Here is a 25,752-nt window from a genome sequence, read left to right as displayed (position 1 = left end):
TTCATATTGTATGCAGTTCTGCCAAATTGACCGCCTGTGTTTATTTGTCCTTGTAAGGCATGATAAAAAGCTGTGTTTCCACACTAATGAACATAGAAAGATATTGTGTACCCATATTTGCATATGAACAAAACTCAGATGACCTAGGATCACATGTATTTGAATAATAAATGTAAAGTTACACTTAACTACTAAATGTCCATATATACTGTCATAGTGCTCCAGAATGCCAGTGACAAGAGCCCTATTTTCCTGGTCATTGAAGCGAGGATTACGTGGCTTCTCCACACGTTTTTTCCGAGCAGGTTTAGGGTCAGAGCTTGGCTGGTGCTGACTGGACTCTCCTTCTTCCAATGGAAGAGCCTCCAAAAGCTGGCCACCAGCAAGCACGCCACCACCATCCACCCCATCAGCAACTGCGCCACCAGCAGCACTCCCAGCACCAGCACTCCCACTCCTAGCACCAGCACTCACACTCCTAGCACCAGCACTCACACTCCTAGCACCAGCACTCACACTCCTAGCACCAGCACTCCCACTCCCAGCAACAGCACTCCCACTCCCAGCAACAGCACTCCCACTCCCAGCAACAGCACTCCCACTCCCAGCAACAGCACTCCCACTCCCAGCAACAGCACTCCCACTCCCAGCAACAGCACTCCCACTCCCAGCAACAGCACTCCCACTCCCAGCAACACCACTCGGTGCACCAGCAACATCACTCCCCTGAACAGTACGTTCACTCCGACGCGTACTCCCACGAGTAGCACTCCCACTCCCACCAGCATCACTCTTCCCACGCTTTGCGGGCATACTTCCAGCACTCACAAAAAACAGACAATAAATGTACAGGCAATCACACGACCCACTTCCACATATAAAACAAGACAAAGATGTAAACAAAACAACAAAGGACAAAGCTCACCCAATACACAACAAGTCTCTCAGTCAATATGCAAATGTTCAATCGTCCAGCTCTGTGCGTCTCTCTCTCTCTCTCACTCCCAACAACACAGAGAATGATTAGCAGTACACGTTGCCTTTAAATATGGCGCGCAATCAAAAACATGCTTGTTTCGCCTGATTCAGCAAGATTTGTGATTGTGCAACCTAACAGCACCCCGCCACGCACGCCGATACACCTGTGTGTGATCGGCTCATCATCGTGAGAGTGGGCGGATTTGTTTTCTGGTTGATTTTGAATGTATTCGGCACTTACTGCATACGGAGAGGGAAAAACGCCAATAACATGACTAATCGATAAGCTTGCCGATTTCACATAATCGTCGCTTACTGCATGAGGCCCAAAGTGACTTGCCCAAGGTCACAAGGAGCCGGCACCGGGAATTGAACCCCTGCTTCAAACTCGCAGTGCCAGTCAGTGTCTTTTACTCACTGAGCCACTCCCTCTCCCTGTGAAGAGTGTTCAATACTAGATAAGATTAGATAAAAGGGACCAGAAGAAAAGGAAAACTTAGTTATTTTACATAAGAAGCAAATAAGTGAAAATTGTACTTAAAAAAAAAAGCATCAACATTTCCAACAAACCTACAGTACACTTCTGCCTGACCATTATGGCAACTAGTCCTGCAAACTACACCATTTTAGACACAGTAGGGTGCACTGTCAGTTTTGTTATGTACAGTATATGTCCTACAGCAATGATGTGCCAGATGGTGCTGAACTGCATATTTATCTAAAGAGATAATAATTAACTATGCTTGCAGTCAAAGAAAGCCTTTGCAGAACGCCATAACAATACCCTTCACCACTTGAGGTCACTACAACCCTTAATAATGGAATTGGCTCCTAGCAATACAGCAGTCTAAAACTGGCCGTCTGACATGGCTAATAAATAAACCAACCTCACATTAATATGTGTATTATTGTTTGGGATTACAGTTTTCGGTGCTTTTGTTTGTTTTTCCTCTTTTTTCATTTTATTTAAAAAAAAAAAAAATCTGTGTCTCAGTGTTCACAACGGGGACAAAATTCGACATACAGGTGCGCCGACGAGTATTCTAAAACTTGCCTTAAACTTGCTTTGGAAAATCTGGGGCTATAACCAACAAGATCCAGGTACATGCTGGGTACATGCTGGGTACATGCTGCAAACATTTCAGTGACATTTCTGCAGAGACTAATGGCCCATCGGATTAACACAGCAGGGGTCCCTGGCAGTCCCATTCAGTTTGAATGGGACTACCTGGGACCCCCGCTGTTAATCCGATGGGCCATTAATCTGTCTGCAGAAATGTCAGGGAAATGTTGCAGCATGTACCCAGCATGTACCCAGCATGTACCCAGATCTTGTTGGTGATTGCCCCAGATTTGTTTTAGAATACTCGTCGGCTCTACAGTACATTTGAATTCGGTGTTTATCTGTGCACTTTTTATATTTCCATACTTTCTTTGCGTTGCCTTTGTATCTTATCTGTGGGCGGGTTGCTATAAAAGATCCAATTGAATTTGAAATGATGCTTCATTTCTGTTTTTTTTATTGGTTTTATCTGGAAGTGCGAGATGATCAGTCGGTTGTGTTCTATGTTTTTCGGGTAATCCTAAAACCAGAATCCCTAATTATAGTAGAGCCTGCTTTTGTTTGACCGATTATTCCTTCTTTTTCCAATGACCCTATCAAATGACATGCATGCTTTGAACAGTATGGAAATTCACTTTGCAGCCAGAGATATGGGACCATATTTACCAAGTTGTTCTATGTCCTACCTAAGACATAACCGTGCTTAGTAAACATGGGCTTCTGTCTGTTGGTCTTACTCTTAGTTACATTTTAGCTTGATTTCACAATTTTTTCTAAGATTTATTTTATGTTTTCAACTATTGATACAATCTCCATTGATTTCATTTACATATTTTATATTTTCGGTTGGTACATAATATGCCTTTTTGATCATTTACGCATGGTGTATTGGTAATAAAATGTAGTAAATATAACCATAGAAAAGAGTGAACATGTAATGTTCAACACTCCTGTGATGTTTATATCTGGTCGGTTCATGTCAAATTACCATAAAGCTTCTAGAATGGCCATCACGAGAGATGAGCTAAAATAGGACCTTACATTAGTAGCCAAATGTAATACATGGAACTAGCAAAGTCAAACGTATTGAAGTTCTAAAATTTCGCTAAATATTTATCATGAGCTGTGTTTTGCATGGTTCAAGGTATACTATATTAACATTATTTGATTTATCAACAATTTATTATTATTTCATGAATTTATATCTGCGGCACTGCGGGAGAGAAATGTAAAAGCCTTTGCAAAATTGAAGCGTCTCCCTTTTTCCAGGGTGGAAGATAATGACGACCTAATACCAATTTTCATGCGTCAAAACGACACCCTCAAAGCCACATATGGAGATTATTTTCTTGCCGAGTTGATTGAAGCTCAGGACGGGGAGAACCACGCGGTTGTTTGTGAGGTTAGTTTGCTTTGTACTGTAGAGACTAATTAACCATGACAATCGGAAAACATTACAGTGCTACAACAATCAGTTCCTATTATCCCAAGATCATTTTAGAGAATAAAGAAAGTCCAATGTAGTAATTATACATTCTTTGCAACTTTATGGATTAGAAGCAAAAGGTGTCACTGTGTGCTCATTTGTATGTCATTTCCCAGAATCCCTGGCTGCAGTCGAATCATTGTATGCTAAGAGATAATGGGGAAAAGCAGGGTTACATACCTGTCTGAGACATGTGAATGTGCTCACAAGTGATATTTTTATTTGCTGTACAACCTTATGTACAAAACCAAATGTGGAATTTAGCATTGAGGGACCCATTTACTAAGCGAGTGCTATTGCCCTGTAGGTCACCTTGCAGCCCATTCATCCTATGATGCCTTATAACTTAGCACATCTCAGTAAATACGACCTTGAGTATTTCCTACATTAGTTGGAACCTTTAATTACATCTACGGTAGGGCCCCGCTTCTCGGCGGTTTTATAAATAAATGTTTCCTGACTCAGTGCTTGGTGTGTGTACCCCAAAGTCCGTCACCCCCCCCCTAGTGCACCAGGTTGAGCCATGCAGCCCAAGCTCTCCACAGGCGCATGCTGATGCTCGTGCCCCCTCCCCCTTTCCTCCTTGGTTCCCGCCCAATCCCTTCTCGGCTCGCCTCCATTTGCTTCCGGAATGCTGCATTCTGGGATGGAGTATGCGTAGGAGGGAGGCGGGACGGGAGGTTGCAGGTGAATATAGCCTTTTTTTGTGCAGAGCGCACAAATGCTATGTTCTGCTTTTCGGCGATTTTTGCTTTTCGGCGGGGGCCTGGAACCGAACCCGCCATATCAGTGGAGCCCGTCTGTACTGTATAATTCATAATTCCCCTTCATTGGGGAAATTATTTTTTATTGGGTTGCCTTTTTGTTTGATCTTATACTATATTAGTGAAAGCACTGTCTGCCTGCCTGCCTGCCTGCCTACCTGCCAGCCTGCCTGCCTGCCTGCCTGGATGTCCGGTGTCCCTAGGGGAAATCTCATTGGTCCCTTGGACCGCCCCCGCACACCTCTCATTGGCCTGAGGTGGAGTGACGGGCGGGCCAAACACACACACACACACCCACACTCACACACTCTCTCTCTCTACCCTCCTTAACGGCTGACACACACACACACACACACACACACACACACACACACACACACACACACACACACACACACACACACACACACACACACACACACACACACACACACACACTCTCTCTCTCTCTCTCTCTCTCTCTCTCTCTCTCTCTCCACCCTCCTTAACGGCTGACACACACACACACACACACACACACACACACACACACACACACTCTCTCTCTCTCTCTCTCTCTCTCTCTCTCTCTCTCTCTCTCTCTCTCTCTCTCTCTCTCTCTCTCTCTCTCTCTCTCTCTCCACCCTCCTTAACGGCTGCCCGGCCTTGACCCCCCCACCTGGCCCGCAACAACGGAACACCCCCTATCACCACTCCGCGGGACCTCAACATCACCCTCTCCCCCGGTGCTCCCTCTCCCCCGGTGCTCCCCCCCCCCCCCAGAGCACCCTCTCTCCCGGTGCTCACCCGCTCTCCCGGTGCTCACCCGCTCTCCCTCTCCCCCGGTGCTCCCCCCCTCCCCCCCCCCAGAGCACCCTCTCTCCCGGTGCTCCCTCTCTCCCGCCGCTCTCACCTTCAGGCCTAGAGGCCGCGCCCCCAGCTCACCATCCCCGCGCGCGCTGCTCCCGCTCTTTCAGTCGGGAGCTGTACGGGCCGCGGCCCACACCACCTCCTGACCTGAGCATCTCAGCTCCGCATCGCCGGGGGAACGGAGACCGCCGAGGAACCCGAGGAGGAGCGCGGCCCGGTGCGAGGTAAGTAACCGCACGGGAAGGGATCTTTCACCCCCCCCCCCCCGGCCCGGCGCTTCACCCCACCCGGCCCGGCGCTTCACCCCCCCGGCCTGGCCCTTCACCCGGCCCGGCGCGTCACCCCCCCCGGCCTGGCCCTTCACCCGGCCCGGCGCTTCACCCCCCCAGGCCTGGCCCTTCACCCGGCCTGGCGCTTCACCCCCCCCCCCCCCCCGCCCTGGCCCTTCACTCTCCCCCCGCCCTGGCCCTTCACTCCCCCCCTGCCCTGGCCCTTCACTCCCCCCCCGCCCTGGCCCTTCACTCCCCCCCCGCCCTGGCCCTTCACTCCCCCCCCCCGCCCTGGCCCTTCACTCCCCCCCCCGCCCTGGCCCTTCACTCCCCCCCCCCGCCCTGGCCCTTCACTCCCCCCCCCCCGCCCTGGCCCTTCACTCCCCCCCCCCCGCCCTGGCCCTTCACTCCCCCCCCCCCGCCCTGGCCCTTCACTCCCCCCCCCCCGCCCTGGCCCTTCACCCCCCCCCCGCCCTGGCCCTTCACCCCCCCCCCGCCCTGGCCCTTCACCCTCCCCCCCCGCCCTGGCCCTTCACCCGCCCTGGCCCTTCACCCCCCCCGCCCTGGCCCTTCACCCCCCCCCCCCCCCCGCCCTGGCCCTTCACCCCCCCGCCCTGGCCCTTCACCCCCCCCGCCCTGGCCCTTCACCCCCCCCGCCCTGGCCCTTCACCCCCCCCGCCCTGGCCCTTCACCCCCCTGCCCTGGCCCTTCACCCCCCCCCGCCCTGGCCCTTCACCCCCCCCGCCCTGGCCCTTCACCCCCCCCACCCTGGCCCTTCACCCCCCCCCCGCACTGGCCCTTCACCCCCCCCCGCCCTGGCCCTTCACCCCCGCCCTGGCCCTTCACCCCCCCCCCCGCCCTGGCCCTTCACCCCCCCCCCCGCCCTGGCCCTTCACCCCCCCCGCCCTGGCCCTTCACCCCCCCCCGGCCATGCCCTTGGCCCCCCCCCCGGCCATGCCCTTTGCCCCCCCCCCCCCCCGGCCATGCCCTTCACCCCCCCGGCCATGCCCTTCGCCCCCCTCCCCCCCCGGCCCTGCCCTTCGCCCGCCCCCGCCCTCCCTGCCCTTCGCCCCCGCCCTTCGCCCCCGCCCTCCCTGCCCTCCCTGCCCTTCGCCCCCGCCCTCCCTGCCCTTAGCCCCCACCCTCCCTGCCCCCGCCCTCCCTGCCCCCGCCCTCCCTGCCCTTCGCCCCCACCCTCCCTGCCCTTCGCCCCCACCCTCCCTGCCCTTCGCCCCCACCCTCCCTGCCCTACACACGTACACACACGTATACACACGTATACACACGTACACACACACGTATATACACACACACGTAGGCACATGTAGACACACACGCGTAGACACACACGCGTAGACACACATACGTATACACACGTGTACACACACGTATACATACACACGTATACACGTAGACACGCAGGCACACGTAGACACGCACGCAAACGTAGACACGCACACACACGTAGACACGCACACACACACGTGTACACACACGTATACACACACGTATACATACACACGTAGGCACACGTATACACACAGGCACACGCAGACGCACGTAGACACGCAGACGTACGTAGACAAGCAGACGCGCGTAGACACGCAGACGCGCGTAGACACGCAGACGCGCGTAGACACGCAGACGCGCGTAGACACGCAGACGCGCGTAGACACGCAGACGCACGTAGACACGCAGACGCACGTAGACACGCAGATGCACGTAGACACGCAGACGCACGTAGACACGCAGACGCACGTAGACATGCACGTAGACACGTAGACACGCACGTTGACACGCACACGCACGTAGACACGCACACGCACGTACACACGCACACGCACGTGCACGTTGACACGCACACGCACGTAGACACGCACACGCACGTACACACGCACACGCACGTACACACGCACACGAACGTAGACACGCACACGCACGTAGACACGCACACGCACGTAGACACGCACACGCACGTAGACACGCACACGCACGTAGACACGCACACGCACGTAGACACGCACACGCACGTAGACACGCACACGCACGTAGACACGCACACGCACGTAGACACGCACACGCACGTAGACACGCACGTAGACACGCACGTAGACACGCACACGCACGTAGACGCGCACACGCACGTAGACACGCACACGCACGTAGACACGCACACGTACACGTAGACACGCACACGTACACGTAGACACGCACACGTGCACGTAGACACGCACACGTGCACGTAGACACGCACACGTGCACGTAGACACGTACACACGTGCACGTAGACACGTACACACGTGCACGTAGACACACGTACACACACACACACACGTATACATACACATGTATACACACACACACGTACACACACACGCGTAGACACACGTAGACACACGTAGACACACGTATACACGCAGACGCGCGTATACACGCAGACGCGCGTAGACACGCAGGCGCGCGTAGACACGCAGGCGCGCGTAGACACGCGCACGTAGACACCCGCACGTAGACACGCGCACGCGCACGTAGACACGCGCACACATGTACACACACACACACGTATACACACACACGTATACACACACACGTATACACACACACACATATACATACACACACGTATACATACACACACACACGTATACATACACACACACACACACACGTATACATACACACACACATACACACACGTATACATACACATCATGTATACACACACACATGTATACACACACACATGTATACACACACACGTGTGTGTGTGTGTGTATACGTGTGTGTGTGTGTATACATGTGTGTGTGTGTATACGTGTGTGTGTGTGTGTGTGTGTGTGTGTGTGTGTATACATGTGTGTGTGTGTGTGTATATACATGTGTGTGTGTGTGTGTATACATGTGTGTGTGTGTATACATGTGTGTGTGTATACATGTGTGTGTGTGTGTGTGTATACATGTGTGTGTGTGTGTGTATACGTGTGTGTGTGTGTGTATACATGTATACACACACACACATGTATACACACACACACACACACATGTATACACACACACACATGTATACACACACACACTTACACACACACACACTTACACACACACACATGTACACACACGCACACATGTACACACATGTACACACACATGTACACACACACACACACACGTGTATACACACACACACAAACATGTATACACACATGTATACACACACACACACACACACACACACACGTATACACACACACACACACTCTATCCCCAGCACCACCACATCAGCACACCGGTATCCCATGCCCCCCCCAGCACACTGGCATTCTCGGCTCCCCACCATTCCCAGCCCCCATCAACACCATCAGCACCCACACATTGGCACCTTCGCACCTCCCCCATCGGCACACCCACATCCGCACCCCCACATCAGCACCAAACCCTCCCAAATCAGCACACCGATACAATCACCATCAGTACAGCCACAGCAGCACTACCACCGCACACCGCCATGGGCCGCGTGGACCACTCCCCACCCAAATGCCACCCCCACACAACAAACATCCCGGGCAACGCCGGGGCTCTCAGCTAGTTAATTAATATAACATAGGATCTTTCATTATTAACATTGAAAAGTTTTTCTCTGTTTAGTATTGTAAGGATTGGGCTTTGGTCCCGCCCCTGTGACGTGTCCCGTGACAAGACGGTTGACGCACCTCACACTGAGCCTGCGCGCAGACGCCCTGCGGCCAGGCGTGAGCACCTTGCACGGAGGCGCGCCACGGAGAAGCTCCCCCGCACACCTACGCGCCAGTGTCGCGTCCCCAGGGGCACGCAAGGGGTTAATGCAATATCCAATTACCCCACACCTGCAATACACCCCGCCCCTGCTTACCAGTGGACAGAATATGTCTGATGATTCATTGCTCTCAGCCTGGTGCAGCCCTGCAATTGGCTGTCACTCCCTTCTATGCTCAGTCAGCCGTTCTCCAAGTTGTCTGAGCATAACCTTTGTTGTGTGACCTGTGCTTGCCTCAAGCAACCTGCCTTGTCTTGTGATTCCCGCCTGCTGCTTTTTCGTTGTTGCTGACCCTTGCTTGTACCTGGACGTCTGCTTTCTCTGACCCTTGACCTCGGCTTGTATTTGGACTCCCACCTTCTGTACTCCTGGACCCCGGCTATGCACAAAGACCAACCCCAGACCACGGTAAGTATCACAACCATTCTACCCTCTCCTATCCTGATCCAGCTGCACGACTATGACTCTGCCATCCGGACGCGGTTAAGCGGTTGTAGGTCGGTGTATTCTAACATCCCCACCTCAGCCTCGCGGTTCCGTCCTCTTTGTGGTGAGCACCCTTTACAAGTATATACTTTTCACCTGGAGATGGGATTATTTTCTCTCTCCTCCACTGCTAGCTCTTCCTGATATTGGGCAAGTTACTTTAAGGGAGTAGTCCCTCCTACTCATTTTTCAATCTATTTTAGCCCCATCATTTTACAGGGTGGGAACCTGGGCTTCTATTTTCAGCTCCAGGGACTCCCTGGTTCCGGAGATACTTACTGGTAGGGCTGCTGATAGGGGGGAGAGCCAGGACGTCTGTCCTGGGCCTGGTGGCTGCGGCGGGCCTGGCCGGCGCTGGAAGGGGGGCCGAGCCAGAAGCCAGGCCGCCCAACATCTGTGCCCAGCTGACAGGCCTCTGTTGCCTGCTGGGCCCCAGCTCTATTCCAACAACCCCCAGCTGTAGCGTCGTTTCTCCCGTGCAGGTCTCACCCCGCGGGCCGGAAGTTGGGCCCACCCAGAATTCGGTCCCAACTTCCGCATCTGCCCACGGGAGAGGGGCTCCCACCAAGGTAGGGTGGTGTGCGTGTTATTATTATTGTTTGTGTGTTGTGTGTGTATATATATATATATATATATATATATATATATATATATATATATATATATATATATATATATATATATATATATATACATACATACATACATACATACATACATACATACATACATACAGTCCTCGACAAATGCGGTCGTCTGGTTGCCTCTTGCGACTGGATAATATCCCCATGCGAGGTGTTTTGGTGGGGTGCTATGGTGGCATTTTCCTCCTTCCCCGACTCCTCTAATTGCACTTAAAATGGCAGCGTGGTTAACGTGCCGTTGCCATGCCAACGGGACGCTATGACGTCACGTGGCAAGGAGGCAGCGCACGCCGTGAGCATTTTCAGGCCTCCCCCCCACCTTGGCCTCATCCTATAGGAGCGTGGGAGGGTAGGGGAAGGAAGGGGAGGGGCGGTGCGGTGCGCCGTCAGACAAGACAGCAGCCACTAGGAGTGTTGTGGGTGCCGTGGGGGCGTGGCAGCGCACTGTGATGGCGTGTGCTGAAGCGCTGGATCTCCAGCGCTGTGGCTTCTGGTTCTTCGCCTCCTCCAAGCGGAGGCTATTCCTATGCTGAAGACCCTGTGCTGAAGACTCCTGCTTCCTAAGGCCTTTCTGCTAAGTAGCCCCCCTGCTGCTTTCCTTCCTCCTGCCAGACTTCGCCTTCGCCATGCTGACGTCCTCAGTGTTTCCTGTGGTGTGTCTACACTCCTGGATGCCCGGGGCCTTCTCCCTCACCCTATTCCTGTTACCTCCACCAGGGCCCCATCGCGCTGCAGCACCTACGCTGAAGCGCCTTCGCGGAGGTTTTCCCGTTGCCAAATTTTGCTTGTGACCTCTGCCTTCGATCCTGAGCCGTCTGCCCTGTCTCCGGCTTGCCTACGGACTACCCTGCTTTCTCCAATCCTGACCTTGGCTACACACGACTACGGACTACGCAACCCGGACCCGGCTTCGTGGTCTAAGGTCGGTGTTTTCACACACCCACCTAAGCCCCGCGGTCCGGCCCTGGTTGGTGGGGAGCATAATCGTTACACAGAGGTCCTTAGTAGCGCAGAGATGGGGGCCATAATAGAGACCAATGCCAATATGTTTGGACAACTAACCCAGTGGTGTCAGACTGCGGGAGGGAGCAATTATGGCTGGACACTGACCATCCACCCTTTGTGCTTGAAAGCATTCTGACGGATGGAAAAGAAGAATATGGTCCAAGATGAGGGACCCCTAGGAGAAATTCCTTGGATGGGATCTCACCCGGTCTGTGTGCCCCCAATAGTATACAGAGGATAACAGGAACAGTAAATCTATTGCGGAAGATAGATGGGTCCACCCTCATGATAGAAAAGAGCGCACCAAAGGTGAAGTAAAAGTATAAATTAAACATACAAAATGTTGTAAGTGTAGACTTACATATAACATCAGTAATTCAGCAGATGCCTAAAAGGATGTGTCCATGCTGCCCAGTTCTTGATCCAGTCGGGTAAGAGACAGAGTAGGTCTTGAAGCTGTATATCCCGCGTGCTGGGCCAGTTTTACCTCATTTTTATGATCAAATACATTTTTCTGGAGTCACCCTCTTGACCTTCTTCATTATTTTTGGTGGTGCAAATCAATCTTCTATCTACTTGTAGAAGATGCTTTAGACTGTCTCACAGAAAGCAAATGGTTTTCAGTCTTGGATCTCCGTAGTGGATATTACCAGATTCCCATGTGCAAACAAGACAAAGAAAAAACTGCTTATATATGGCCACTGGGCTTCTATCAATTTGAACGCATGCCTCAGGGAGTGTCAGGGGCTCCAGCCACGTTCCCGAGACTAATGGAACGAGTAGTAGGAGATATGAACTTGCTAGAGGTGCTAGTATATCTGGACGACATCATAGTTTTTGGAAGGACATTGTAAGGAATCGGGGAAAACGTCCTTTGCGACGTGTTCCCTCCTTACCTATCTTATCTCAGACCTCTGCTGTGGCATCAGCGCGTGCGCGCACCCCGCTCTGCTTACAAAGCGTGCGCGCACGCGCAGCTCTTCTAGTGTGCTGCAGAGCTTAGCTCCGCCCCCTCGGACGGGGCACGCACACGTGATGACGTGCACCACTCCCCAGCTGCGTGGCAAGTATTCAATTAGCCCACTTGTCTCCTGCTCCGCCTTTCTTGCTACTGGTTCCTGTTTTCCATAAGTACCCTGCTCTCACTCCCAGTTATTGCTGAGCATAACCTCTTGTAGCCTTGAGCTCCTACGTCCGTTGTGCCCTGCTCCTTTTCTTGTGGTTATCTTGCAGTTTAACCCTTTGCGTACTGACCCGGCTTGCCTTGGAACCTGGATACTGACCCCGGCTTACACTCAACCTTGCGGATATCTCCAACCCAGACCACAGCTACAGTATACGGACCTCACGATTCTAACCTCTCCAACCCCAGACCACGGCAAACGGACTTCACTATTCTGAACTCGCCATTCCAGGACCTTGGCAAGTATCCACTAACCCACTCTCTCCAACCCAGACCCGGCTACGTTTGACAATCCGCCTGCCAGGCGGTGGGTGCAGGGTTTACTACTTCCCCACCTCAGTACCGGGGTCCTGTCTTGCTCGTGGGCAGCGCAAGCGTTACAGACATTGGAGGAACATGAAGCTCAACTAATGAAAGTACTGGACCGACTAAGAGAGGGCAGATTAAAATTGTCAGTAGATGTGTCAGTTTTGCCGATCGTCTGTCACCTATGTAGGACACATCATGTCTGAAGAAGGGGTAGCTACGGACCCCTCAAAATCAGAAGCTATTGCCTCTTGGCCCAGACAACTACCTGAACTACAGTCTTTCCTGGGATTTTGGGAGTACTACAGAGTGTTCATGAAATATTTCTCAGCTGTAGTGCAGCCGTTGACACAACTAACCAAATTATATCCACCGACGCAGGGGCACAGCATACCTACAGGTGCAACTAGTCAGAACGATTTCAAAATGAACGAGCCTTTTGGAAATAGTTGGACCCGAGTGGGAAGAGGCATTCAAATGTGTAAAAACATGTCTCACTAACGCCCCAGTATTAGCCTTCGCTGAACCACAAAAGTCATACATACTACATGTGGATGCGAGCATGGATGGGTTGGGAGAAGTACTATCCCAAGAGCATTCTGAAGGGCTTCGATCAGTGGCATTCTTTAGTCGAGGACTGGCTCCATCGTAAAAGAACTATCCGGTGAACAAACTGGAATTCTTGGCTTTGAAATGAGCAGTGGTAGACAAATTGCACGACTATCTCTATGTTTGTAGTGCATACGGGTAACAACCCGCTGACTTATATTTTAACCTCGGCCAAATTGGATGCCACTGGTCACAGGTGGTTGGCTGTGCTGGCCACCTATAATTTTAGCCTGAAGTATTGACCAGGACGACAGAATATTGATGCAGATGTATTATCTTGAATTCCTAGAGATGATCAGGAAACAGGTGAACAGTGGGAAGAAATCACTGCATCGCAGTGTAAGTGCTGTGTAAACAGGTTGAGACTCCCATATGGATCACAACTGCAAATTCGGATCGAATGGCAGATAGTATGGGAATCTCCCCCACGGCTGTGCCTTTGGTGTATTCCCATCTGACAGAATTAACCATGGAAGGATTGTCCATGTTAAACCGTCAAGATCTCCCGAAAGCACAACAGACAGACCCAGGCATCAAAGATGTGTGGATGGCCCTAAAACATGGAAAGTCGGAAAGAACCGTCATAGGCATAAATACCGAGCGCCAATTGCTGATGAAACAATGGCCCAGCCTAGTGCTCAAAAGTGGAGTGATGTTTAGAATGGCGAAAAAGTCCACACACTCAGTGACCAAGCAGATGGTACTCCCTTACAGGCAAGTGGTGCTCCGAGCTCTCCATGACAATCATGGCCACTTGAGCTTTGAAATTACTTTAGGATTAGTGAAGGACCGGTTCTATTGGCCTCGAATGGCCCATGATGTGGAAGAATATTGTAAGAACTGTGGGAGATGAATACCCAGGAAAACCTTGCCAAGAAAAGCAGCACCGCTGATGAATATCACCAGTAGCGGGCCTCTGGATTTTGTTTGTATGAATTTTCTATCATTAGAACCGGACAGGAAGAACACCGGTAACATCTTAGTTGTCACGGACCATTTCACCAGGTATGCCCAAGCATTCTCAATGAAAGACCAGCAAGCCACTACTGTGCTTTGGGACAAGTATTTTGTTCACTATGGACTGCCTGCAAGGATACACTCAGATCAAGGACAGGACTTTGAAAGGCGCCTTATCAAGGAAATGCTGAATATATGTGGAATAAAGAAATCTTGGACAACACCTTATCATCCCCAGGGGCATCCGCAGCCAGAAAGATTTAATAGAACCCTGCTGAATATGATGATGGGCACTTTAAACTCTCAGGGAAAGTTACAATGGAGGTATATATATATATATATATATATATATATATATATATATATATAGTGGCAGGACGGCCTCGCGGCAGGGTCAGTAAGACGCTAAGACACTGTGTAAAGTTTAACTATAATGGTTTATTATCCACCAGACAAACATCAGGTGCACTGTCCCTTTAAGGCAAAAGAAACCATAAAATAAACACCTATTCCCGTTAGGGAAACTAACTAAACTGTGCTGTGGCCCTTTCTAACTGGCAACCAGCTAATCTGGTTATCCGCCCCAAAACATGTACTACACACTCAAAGTTCAATAAGAAAGTCTCTTATCTGTAATTGTATGGAATTTCAATCACAACGTCTCCTTGTGGCTCCAACAGCAACCAGGACCACCGGTTCCGTGGAGCAGGCTGTGCCCAGCTCTTTGCAGTCTTTATCCTGGGTTGGAGTCCCAGCTGCTCCCAGCAGCAGAACTTCTTGCAGGGCTGGGGAACTAGAACAGCCAGGGTCTTTCCTAGCTGGGAGAAGCCTCTCTACCCTCCTGGGGGAAAAACTAACTCGGCTTGTGTAAGCCACTTTCTGCTTTTTAAACCTGCAGTCTCTCAGGAGTCCTTCGTGCTTAATTAGCTGCAGGTGCATGTAGTTCTCCAGTAGGAAGTTAACTGGTTGTGTGCTGGAATATCCTCCATTCCAGCATACGGAGTCAGTGACTGTCACAATATATATACAGTTGTGTGAAAAAGAAAGTACACCCTCTTTGAATTCTATGGTTTTACATATCAGGACATAATAACAATCATCTGTTCCTTAGCAGGTCTTAAAATTAGGTAAATACAACCTCAGATGAACAACAACACATGACATATTACACCGTGTCATGATTTATTTAACAAAAATAAAGCCAAAATGGAGAAGCTATGTGTGAAAAACTAAGTACACCCTTACTGCTTCCATAGGAATTAAGTTGCTAAGTAGCAGACAGGTGCTGCTAATCAAATGCCCTTGATTTATTGATCATCAGCAAGTGTGACCACCTCTATAAAAGCCAAAGTTTTAGCAGTTTGCTGGTCTGGAGCATTCAGGTGTGTGTTAACACAATGCCAAGGAGGAAAGACATCAGCAATGATCTTAGAGAAGCCATTCCAAACAATTTAAAGTCTATCATTCTACAGTCAGAAAGATTATTCAAAAGTGGAAAACATTCAAGACAGTTGCCAATCTTCCCAGGAGTGGACGTCCGAGCAAATTCACCCCAAGGTCAGACCGTGCTCAGAGAAATTGCAAAAAAAACAAGAGTTACATCTCAGGCTCTACAGGCCTCAGTTAGCATGTTAAATGTTAATGTTCATGACAGTACAATTAGAAAAAGACTGAACAAGTATGGTTAGTTTGGAAGGGATGCCAGGAGAAAGCATCTTCTCTCTTAAAAGAACATGGCAGCACGGCTTAGGTTTGCAAAGTTGCATCTGAACAAACCACAAGACTTCTGGAACAATGTCCTTTGGACAGACGAGACTAATGTGGAGATGTTTGGCCATAATGTACAGCGAAAACCAAACACAGCATATCAGCACAAACACCTCATACCAACTGTCAAGCACGGTGGTGGAGGGGTGATGATTTGGGCTTGTTTTTGCAGCCAAAGGACCTTGAAACCTTGCAGTCATTGAGTCGACCATGAACTCCTCTGTATACCAAAGTATTGTAGAGTCAAATGTGAGGCCATCTGTCCGACAGCTAAAACTTGGCCGAAATTGGGTCATGCAACAGGACAATGATCCCAAGCACACCAGCAAACCTACAACAGAATGGCTGAAAAAGAAAAGAATCAAGGTGCTGCAATGGCCCAGTCAAAGTCCAGACCTCAACCCGATTGAAATGCTGTGGATGGACCTTAAGAGAGCTGGGCATAAACAAATGCCCACAAACCTCAATGAACTGAAGCAGCGTTGTAAAGAAGAGTGGGCCAAAATTCCTCCACAACGATGTGAGAGACTGATAAAGTCATACAGAAAACGATTACTTCAAGTTATTGCTGCTAAAGGTGGTTCTACAAGCTATTGAATCATAAGGTATACTTAGTTCTTCACACATGGCTTCTCTATTTTGGCTTTATTTTTGTTAAATAAATCATGACACGGTGTAATATGTAATGTGTTGTTCATCTGAGGTTGTATTTACCTAATTTTAAGACCTGCTAAGGAACAGATGATTGTTATTATGTCCTGATATGTAAAACCATAGAATTCAAAGAGGGTATACTTTCTTTTTCACACTACTGTATATGTTTTGTAAGTGTAACCATGTTAGCAACATGTCAGGGTGACCGTTTTTCAGTACTTTAGATATGGTCATATATGTGCACATTGGCTCAGGTGCCAAACTATCCCACATCCGGACCTTAATAATTTGTTCTCCTTTGTTTTGGATTAGTGATGAGATTTCAGTCAGCATTCTGTAACAGTTTAATAACCCTAATAAATTCATGCCCTCCACAGGTGTATGTTATGTTTTAACATTAGAGCATTTTCTGCGCCCATGTTTAGAAGAGAATAACCAACTTCACTTAGATTCCCTTATTCAAGAGGGTTTCTATTGTATTAGATTTTTTTATTTTTTTTTAAGATCTTTCCATATCAATAACACTTTCTATAAAAGGTGAATTCTGCTGTACAATATTTGCATTAATTTCATTGAATGCTAATCGGCAATAAAAATAAAATGAAGTTCAATAAGTCTCACAATTTACAGTGACGTCTGTCATTTTAGACGTTTGTTTGCTACACTCAAAATGTACTTTTACTGATGATATTCAGAGCCATATGTGCATTGCATGTTGTTTCAGGGCTAATTATAACTGACAATGAGCCATTAGAGTAATAGCATACTGCAAACAGCAAAGCAATAAATAATATATTCCCGTCACGAGCTTCCAGCTCTGGAATAGGCAGCGAAAGATGTTTCAGGCCATAACGGTAGAGGCTCACCAGAACTGTTGTAGATTGGATAGACAACTCCATGTGAGCCAAGATTGACGCCAATTTTCCCTGCCGAGAATAAAGCTGGCAAGTGCTCTATGCACATATGGTAGATGGATTGGTTAATCAGCCTCTGCTGAGTGTTGGCCCCAAAATTACAGAGCAGCCAGACAACTGCAACGCCTCAGCTTTTGTTCAGACTCGCAACCAAGACAAAAACAATCACTCTGTCTTTGGGAGAGAGAGAAAATGAATGTGTTTGTTTTGGATGTTTCTCTCGCTGCCATTGCATAGCAGCTGTGTGAGCGGGGCTTATCGCATGGTGAATCATTTCTCGGAATTGCATTATTTTAGAAAAACACGTTAAAATCTAATCTTGCTCAGGTTAGAAATCACAAAAGTGGAAATAACAGTTAGTACGTTTTGGTTCCCCCCCTCCAGAGATGATTCTGATTAAATGTGGATTTTTTTTTTTTTTTATAAATATATTGTTCTTTCTAAGAAACGTTATAAATGCGTCAATAGATTCCAATAACAGCATTGCAGGTAATTCATTGGGGTCAATTGTATTAGATGTAAAATACAGTGGCATGAAAGTACAGTTTAAAAGGTAAATGTCTGAAGGGAGTGAAACAACTTTGAAGCGAGAGTGCTGAAGTTAAAAATGAATAACCGCTTCTTCATGTCAGGGAAGCTTCTGACTGTATTCACTAAGCAAATTGTAAGATGAAATAGATCAAACTAAGAATTTAAACTAATTCATCCATATTTACTAAGCAGTGTTATTCCAAAAGACATCTTCTGGCGAAGAGGCTGTAGGTGTTCTAAGCTCCACTTAGTAAATAAGGCCACTTGCATAATTTCTGTTCACTGTGTACAATTTTTAAAGCAGTAGTTCTTTTTTTTTAAAAGAAAGCCAGAGCATGCCTTTCACAACCAATGTATATCACAATGGTAATGCATTGCTTGTAGAAAGTATTGCAAACAATTAAATGTTTTTGTTATGACATGGCCCATACGGTTTATTGATTTAATTATAATAGTTTCTACCATTAACAGTAAAATGGGTGAATACAGTATAACTTATTTATTGCAATACCTTGCTAAGGTGTCCTGAGTTTGTCGGGTACTAAAGTAGCCCATATTAACCATAGTGTGGTTAGAAGCTTTCCTATGTCTAAACTTCAAATGTGTATCGTATATTTGTTTTATGTAGCACAAACCATGTAGAAAACGCCTTATAGAGATAGTATATGATACGTAATACAGGGAACAATAGTATTAACAGGAATATATGAATAATAAAAGTACACAATGGGAGAAATGTGCTCTTTCCCTGAGGACCTTACATGTAGATCAGTGACTCTCGAATCTCTCCTCAGGGACCACAAGCCACACCAGGTTTTAAGGATAACCAGTCACCTACACACAGGTGACTATACTTCATTTGCATATGAATAGAATGTTGGCTGGTTGCCTTAGAAACCTGGTCTGGACCAGGCCCTAAGGAGAGGTTTGCGAACCACTTTTCTATACAACACTGCATGTTGGGAGATGTACAGAGACAGACGTAGTATGCGGAAGGGCAAAGTTAAGAGTGCATGGTCAATAGGATAAGTGGGTTGCATAGTTGGATTACAGAACTATAGAAATGCTCTATTATAAAGTAGCGTTTCCAGATGGGGCTTGAATGTGGGGAGAGAACGAACTTGGCAGATAGCGATGGAAAGAAAGTTCCAAAGGCAGGGAGTGGTGCAAGAGAAAAGACTTCAGGCTGGGACACAAGTGTGCAAGAAGTGAGTAGGTACATGGCAAGAGATTAAAAGCAGAGATATAAGAAGATGCAGGTGAAGTACAATTTTGGAAGTGTCTTGCCAAGAAAGGTTTTTATGTTTACTTGTTTTCCTTTTCATGCTTTTTGACTGTTAGCTTTTGTATCGATGTCTGCTTATATTTAGAAAAGGAAAACAGACTTTACTACAAATACTACATTAATGGTGTTATGACCCAAACTGGAAAAACCCATTACAAAAGTCAAAAAACAGAAAGTATGATAAATGATACATTCTATCCAATTATATTTTATCCACTAAATTCCTATTATCAACAAAGTAATATAAGTGATTAAAGGCAATTACTGTAACATCACTTTCTTGATAATATTAAATAGATTTAGAATATCACTATACTTTCTAATAATAGTTCTAGTTTTTGATAATCTATTCTCCATTTTTGTGCTTTGGGAGACTTGCAGTCACTCAATTATTTAGCCACTATTCCAGGAGTGGCCTACTCCAGTCCTCACGGGTCACCTACAGGTCAGGCTTCAAGGATATCCCTTCTTCAGCACAGGTGGCTCAATCAGTGGCTCATTCAACGACCTATGCTGAAGCTGGGATATCCTTAAAACCTGCCCTGTTGGTTGCCCTTGAGGAGTTGGCCACCCCTGTCCTATTCAATATTCTTGGAAGCTGTTGTTCCCTTACGCAGAAAGAATGAGTTTATTCTCTGAACATTTTACCATCCTAAAGTGATCATAAATAGATGCCTTTATATATTGCCTCTATTGCAGGATAACGGCACTGCTGTGGGCTTTATGAGTGTGTGTTCTGAAGTGAACATCAAATTGCTACAAGACTGCTTTGACCTGAGGCCTTTTCATGGACTGTGCAAACCGCATCCTGATGATATTCTACAACCAAAGGAGGAACCGACCTTTGAGACAGGTATGCATTAGTATTGGAAGGTGATTATCATATTTCTTTTAAAAAGTAAATATGTGTTACACAGTTTGCTAAAGAGACAACGTAGGTAAATCTGTATACGGGGAAGGTGTTAGTGGACCAGCAAGTTAGGATTGAAGTGTTGTAATAATTGCTGTTCACTAATATAATGTAACCCATCAATGTATTTAATACACTGTACCAGTAACGGCCATCACATCAAAAAGCTGAGAGCATAGGATGTGCACCATTGGCTATTCAAGAATAATAGTACACAAGAAAGACCATCACTGGCTGACAGATTGACTTGCATGAAAACTTCAAATACATTTTTTTGCACTGTAATACTGATCTTTTTTGAGATGATATTTTGACTCTGGTATTCTCTAGTTTATTGTTATTTCAAATGCACGTTTCTCGATTGGAGAGGCAGAATATGTATGATAATGTTTGCGTGCAGGCAATTCCTAGTAGCCTCCGGAGATGCAAAAGTGCAGTATGTTGATGAGGAAAAGAAACTAATATAAGCTTGGACTGCAGCATCAGCACAGCGGGAGCAAGTGGGAGGGCCTCCTCTCTCTTTACTCACAAGCCCCTAAGCGAAGTAGAGATTAGTGCTTCCTCTTTCTAGTTTGAGCAGCTGCTCAGCAAATATTGGCCTATGTGTTTTTGTGGTGCTCTTTAGAATTAGGATTAAAAAAAACAAAAACGGCTGAACACTCATTGGTCAGGCAAAAACTCCAAAGCCACAATGGCCAACAGTGCGTTACTGAGCCAAGCATTTAATGTTTATCCAGCATAGAAGGGATCCAGATCCATATTTATTAAGCAGTCTCGTGCCATAATAATAATGCTGAAAGACAACCCAAAGCCCATTGACGTTAATGTGTCTTCCATAGCCGGAAGACTGATTAGTAAATATGGCTCTTCATGTTTACCATGCATTAAGAGCTACATTGGCTCTGTCTTTTTACAGTAAATTAACATCTACAGTGTCCACATGCCATTAATGCCTTCTATACAATTTAAAAGCTTATAAAATCCAAGTATTGTCAACATTACTAGCCATGAACAAATCAGAAATGTGGCTTTCAGCAGTGAAGGGGTTAGATGCATACTTTGTATTTACAATGTAGGGTGCCAATTATGGAAACTATTCAGCACAGCACTGCCTCAATTACTTGTTTCTCAGCCATTTTCCAACCGAATATAATAGACCAACAGCTGCAAACTAGTCGCTAAAAGCCTTGTTGGATAAAGCGTGTTTTGTTGTCTTTGTTGTACGCCACAGCCAAAGGATACAAAAGCCTCACAATGTAGCTCGAATGGTATACAAGTGATGGTGACGAAAAGACTGACGGAATTTCTCTCTGCTTATTTGTAACTTGGTGTGAATTCATTTTTCATGTCGTTTTCCACAAGAGATGGTCGGGTTTGAATTGAAAGCATTTCAACACCTCTGGGAGCAAGAAATCCATCAAATTCCACACACTAGCATCTGTTAGACAAGCTGGGCAGGGTTTGGGCAATACAACATTGTCTTCTGCAATTGGCTTCCATGATGCGCAACAGCTAAAACTTCTATGGTAAAGTGACATTTGCCTGACTAGACATACAGATGTAGTCAGCTTAACTGTCTTCCGTGCCGCTGCCACATGCGGTCATGCGACCAGGGCGGTCGAAGGATTAATGCTGCAGGGGGTCACATTCAGAAGCATGGACCCTGCATCGCGGCAAAAGCATGCCAGCTCCATTGCGGCAGACACTGTTTCCGGCGCCGCAGACTTTTGCTTGTTCATGCGAGGTGCCGAGGACAGCAGGTCTTGCTACGTCTGTATAATCAGAATGTCGGACTACAGTTCTGCTGCTTTGCATCATATTCACCCTCAAGCCAACTATCTTTATGAGGTTTACTAGTCGCCCCTTTAGGTAATCTGCCTGGAGATTATTATTATAGTTTATTTGTAAAGCGCCAACATATTCCGCAGCGCGGTACAATACACGCGCTCTAGCAATGCGGTTTTTTGGTGCATTAGAAAAAAAATTAAATAAATAAATGGGCTACCGAGTACTGTATATTACACAAAACAAAAAATCAGTTGCATACAAGTGAGGACCAACATGCACAAACAGATACAAAGAGGTAATGAGGGTCCTACTTGTGATAGCTTATAGTCTAGAGCAAGGGTGCACAACTTTTCCCCCTGCGTACGCCTGCCTGCTCTCCCTGGCTCGCCACCCTCCTCCCCCATAGCCATGGCATTGTGATGTCAAGTGACCCTGCGACGTCATTTGACACGGGTTAACATGATGACGCATCGCTGGAGGGCAAGGTAAGTTAGTTACAGAGGCCTCGCGCTGTCCCTCGGCATTTAATTTAAATGCCTTTGGGGAGAGTGCGGAACCTCTGTAATCGCCCCCCTGGAGGGCGTGTCCCCCACTTTGCGCACCCCTAGTCTAGAGGGAATGAGGGACTGGTGGTAAGGTGGCTGATCACTATAGGATGGAGTTTATCTCAGGTTGGAAGATGACCCAGCCGGCAGTTGATTCCATTCCCAATGGAGTTGGAGGGGGTTGGATGTTAAAGGTATGCCTGTTAGACTTCCTTTAAAAGGTTAGTTTTCAGGGAGATTTTAAACATCTGATAGTTGGGGGAGAGTCTGATGGTGAATGGTATTGAATTCCAGAGAGAAGGGGCAGCACAGGAGAAGTCTTGCAGGCGGCAGTGTGACGAGGTAATAAGGTAGGAGGAAAGGCGGATGACGTGTGCGGAATGTAGAGGGTGTTTAGGTATGTACAGTATTTAGGGGTGAGGACTGAGATGTAAGGGGGGCAGTGTCGTTGAGACCTTTGTAATTCATCACTATGGTTTTAAATTGAATTCTAGAGGATATGGGAAGCCAATGTATGGGATTTGCATATTGGAACAGTAGAACTGGAGCGGTGAGTGAGGTACAATAGATGAGTCTGGCAGGCAGCAGCATTTTGGATGGATTGTAGTTGGGATACCACTCCTTCTCAGTACGTCTTCAAATTCATATTTTGGTACCATTTATCCATCCTGGGCATTGCACTATGGAGATTGAGGAACCTTGTTATAATAATTAGGTAAATGTCACTACTGCTTTAAACAGCTACCTTAGCATTATACTCAGGAGAACGCCACTGTAATAGAATAATTGAACAGGTGTTCATTCGACGATCCGCATAATTCAACAATCTGCTGATTCTTATCTTGGCCTATACCCTTTTCTGTGTGCTCTTAGTGAAAACGTATTTCGAAGAGTCATCCACTAAAAAAACAGTAACTGCTGCTGTACAGACCATCTGTTTAACTAAATACTGCTAACAGTGTAGTGAACACCTTAATCTGTTTAGCTATGCTGACATTTGCTTGGATTAATAATTCAGTATATATATATATATATATATATATATATATATATATATATATATATATATATATATATATGCAAATATAACTGTATGTTCATATATATATACCGGTATATATATATATATATATAAAAACAAAAACAAAACAGAGAGCGCACGCCCCATAGTGTGATCCTGTACAGTTTATTGGGGAGGGGTAGGTGAGGGGGATTAAAAACACGTACAAAGTATAAGTGAAAATAAGGCAATTTGTGACAATAATATCACCACCGATGCAGGCCGTCCCATGATGTCTTGGAATCCAACTGGAACCCTTGTGCTGTGCATGCGACAGTGTCCGTTCTTTCCCGCAATCAATTGATGTCCTCCACGCAATGTGTCATCAGAGTAGGCCTCAATTCTAATCCTGCATGCTCCGGCCGTAAAGCACACAGACAACGTGGTGACGTAATGTCGTAATTTTGCGTCCCTGCGTCATTGTAACATCGCCGGAAGAAGAGATCAGTGTATCTCGAAAGCTCGCGCAAATAAAAGCATTTCGTTAGCCACAGAACGGTATCATCTATTTATTTTTTGATTATATATATATATAATGATACTAGGAGACCTCTACCAAATATTTGACACACTTAAACTTTGATCATCTTAGGCCCAGGCCATAGAGGTGTGGGGAGAGCGGAGGCGCGCTAACGCTGAGGCTCGCCTGCTTCATTCAGCGCGATTGCATGGACTTGCAGGCGAGCCAGCGTGCGCGAAGGGAGTCGGGGGGAGGTGGTTGGAGGCGGGGCAGTGACGTCGCTGGGCCAATCGCTCGCGACACACTGACGTCAATGTCACGGCGCCGACGTCACGGCGCCGTGACGTTGACGCTGCTGTGCTGTGATTGGAGGTTTTCAGCCGACAGCGCGCTGAAAAACAGCTTGGCGCTCGGCTGAAACCTCCAACTCGTCAGCATGCCTGCGGACGCTCGCGTGAGCCCCCTCTCAAGGCATCCTCATTGAGGATGCAGGGGCTCAGCGCGGAGCGTCCGCACGCCTCAGCACGGCCTGTCCGTTTATGGACTCGGCCTTAGTTCTGTTTGTCAAATGTTAGAAACTTTTGTAAGCTCTTCGGAGCATGAACTCTCTTTCCTACGTTTTACTTTTATGTCTGAAGCACTTATTTCCATTCTGTGTTATCTGCATTATTTGTTATTTATATGATTGTCAGGTGTATAACTGCTGTGAAGCGCTATGTACATTAATGGCGCTATATAAATAAAGACATACATACATACATACATACATACATACACACTTACATACATAAACCACATTTCTGCACTTGTCACCACGTGGGTCTTTGTGAAATGTATTGTTATATAAAACTCCTTCGTCTTCCTCTTGCTGCCCTATGCATGCTATTTATTAAACTGCTATAGTGATGATGGGAGCACTCTCTCATGGAAACTGTCATTGGCTTTAATGGGACTTTTCGTGGGATAATGCCCTTATAGCATATTAATGAACGACCCCCTAGATATTCACTCCTAATTATTCACTGATGGAAAAGCAAAATATATAGAGACCCAGATAACCCTGTGATTCTATACATATTTTCGCACATATGCTGTAAAGTCCTCTGCTAACGTTTGTTTTTATTATAGTATTTTTGCTTTGTGTATAGTACATTGTGTTGAATATCATGATGACTACAGAAAAAATATCAAGTGTTGGCACTTTTTGCTGTTTTGGTTGAGTTTAGTGAACAATGTCCCATCTTATTAATTTTAAAACGCAATCTGGTCTACGCAAGATTTTGTAAATATATATTTGATAAAGGGGACCACCATGAGGATAGATCAGATTGCATTTTACATTTCCAAAGATGAGCTTTCTTTCTGTACAAATCAAACATAATATGCTGAATGTTTAAAGGGTAAGCCATTATTTCAGAAGAGTGTATTGAGATTTTACAAGCAAAT

General features: G+C 47.0%; 1 protein-coding gene across 6 annotated transcripts in view; it reads left to right on the top strand.

The window, feature by feature from the left end:
* CFAP61 (cilia and flagella associated protein 61) overlaps window positions 1-25,752 on the top strand; it is a 346,774-nt gene that overhangs the window by 35,825 nt on the left and 285,197 nt on the right. For all 6 annotated transcript variants that reach the window (XM_075596251.1, XM_075596250.1, XM_075596248.1 and 3 more), the window contains 2 exons: window positions 3,311-3,443; window positions 20,243-20,396. In XM_075596251.1, coding sequence (XP_075452366.1) covers window positions 3,311-3,443; window positions 20,243-20,396 — 287 coding nt within the window. The remainder of the gene's footprint in view (window positions 1-3,310; window positions 3,444-20,242; window positions 20,397-25,752) is intronic.

This window comes from Ascaphus truei, chromosome 4 (genome assembly GCF_040206685.1).
Source record: "Ascaphus truei isolate aAscTru1 chromosome 4, aAscTru1.hap1, whole genome shotgun sequence".
Taxonomy (NCBI): domain Eukaryota; kingdom Metazoa; phylum Chordata; class Amphibia; order Anura; family Ascaphidae; genus Ascaphus; species Ascaphus truei.
The sequence above is the reverse complement of the archived record's forward strand: the minus strand, read 5'-3'. Positions and strand labels throughout refer to the sequence as shown.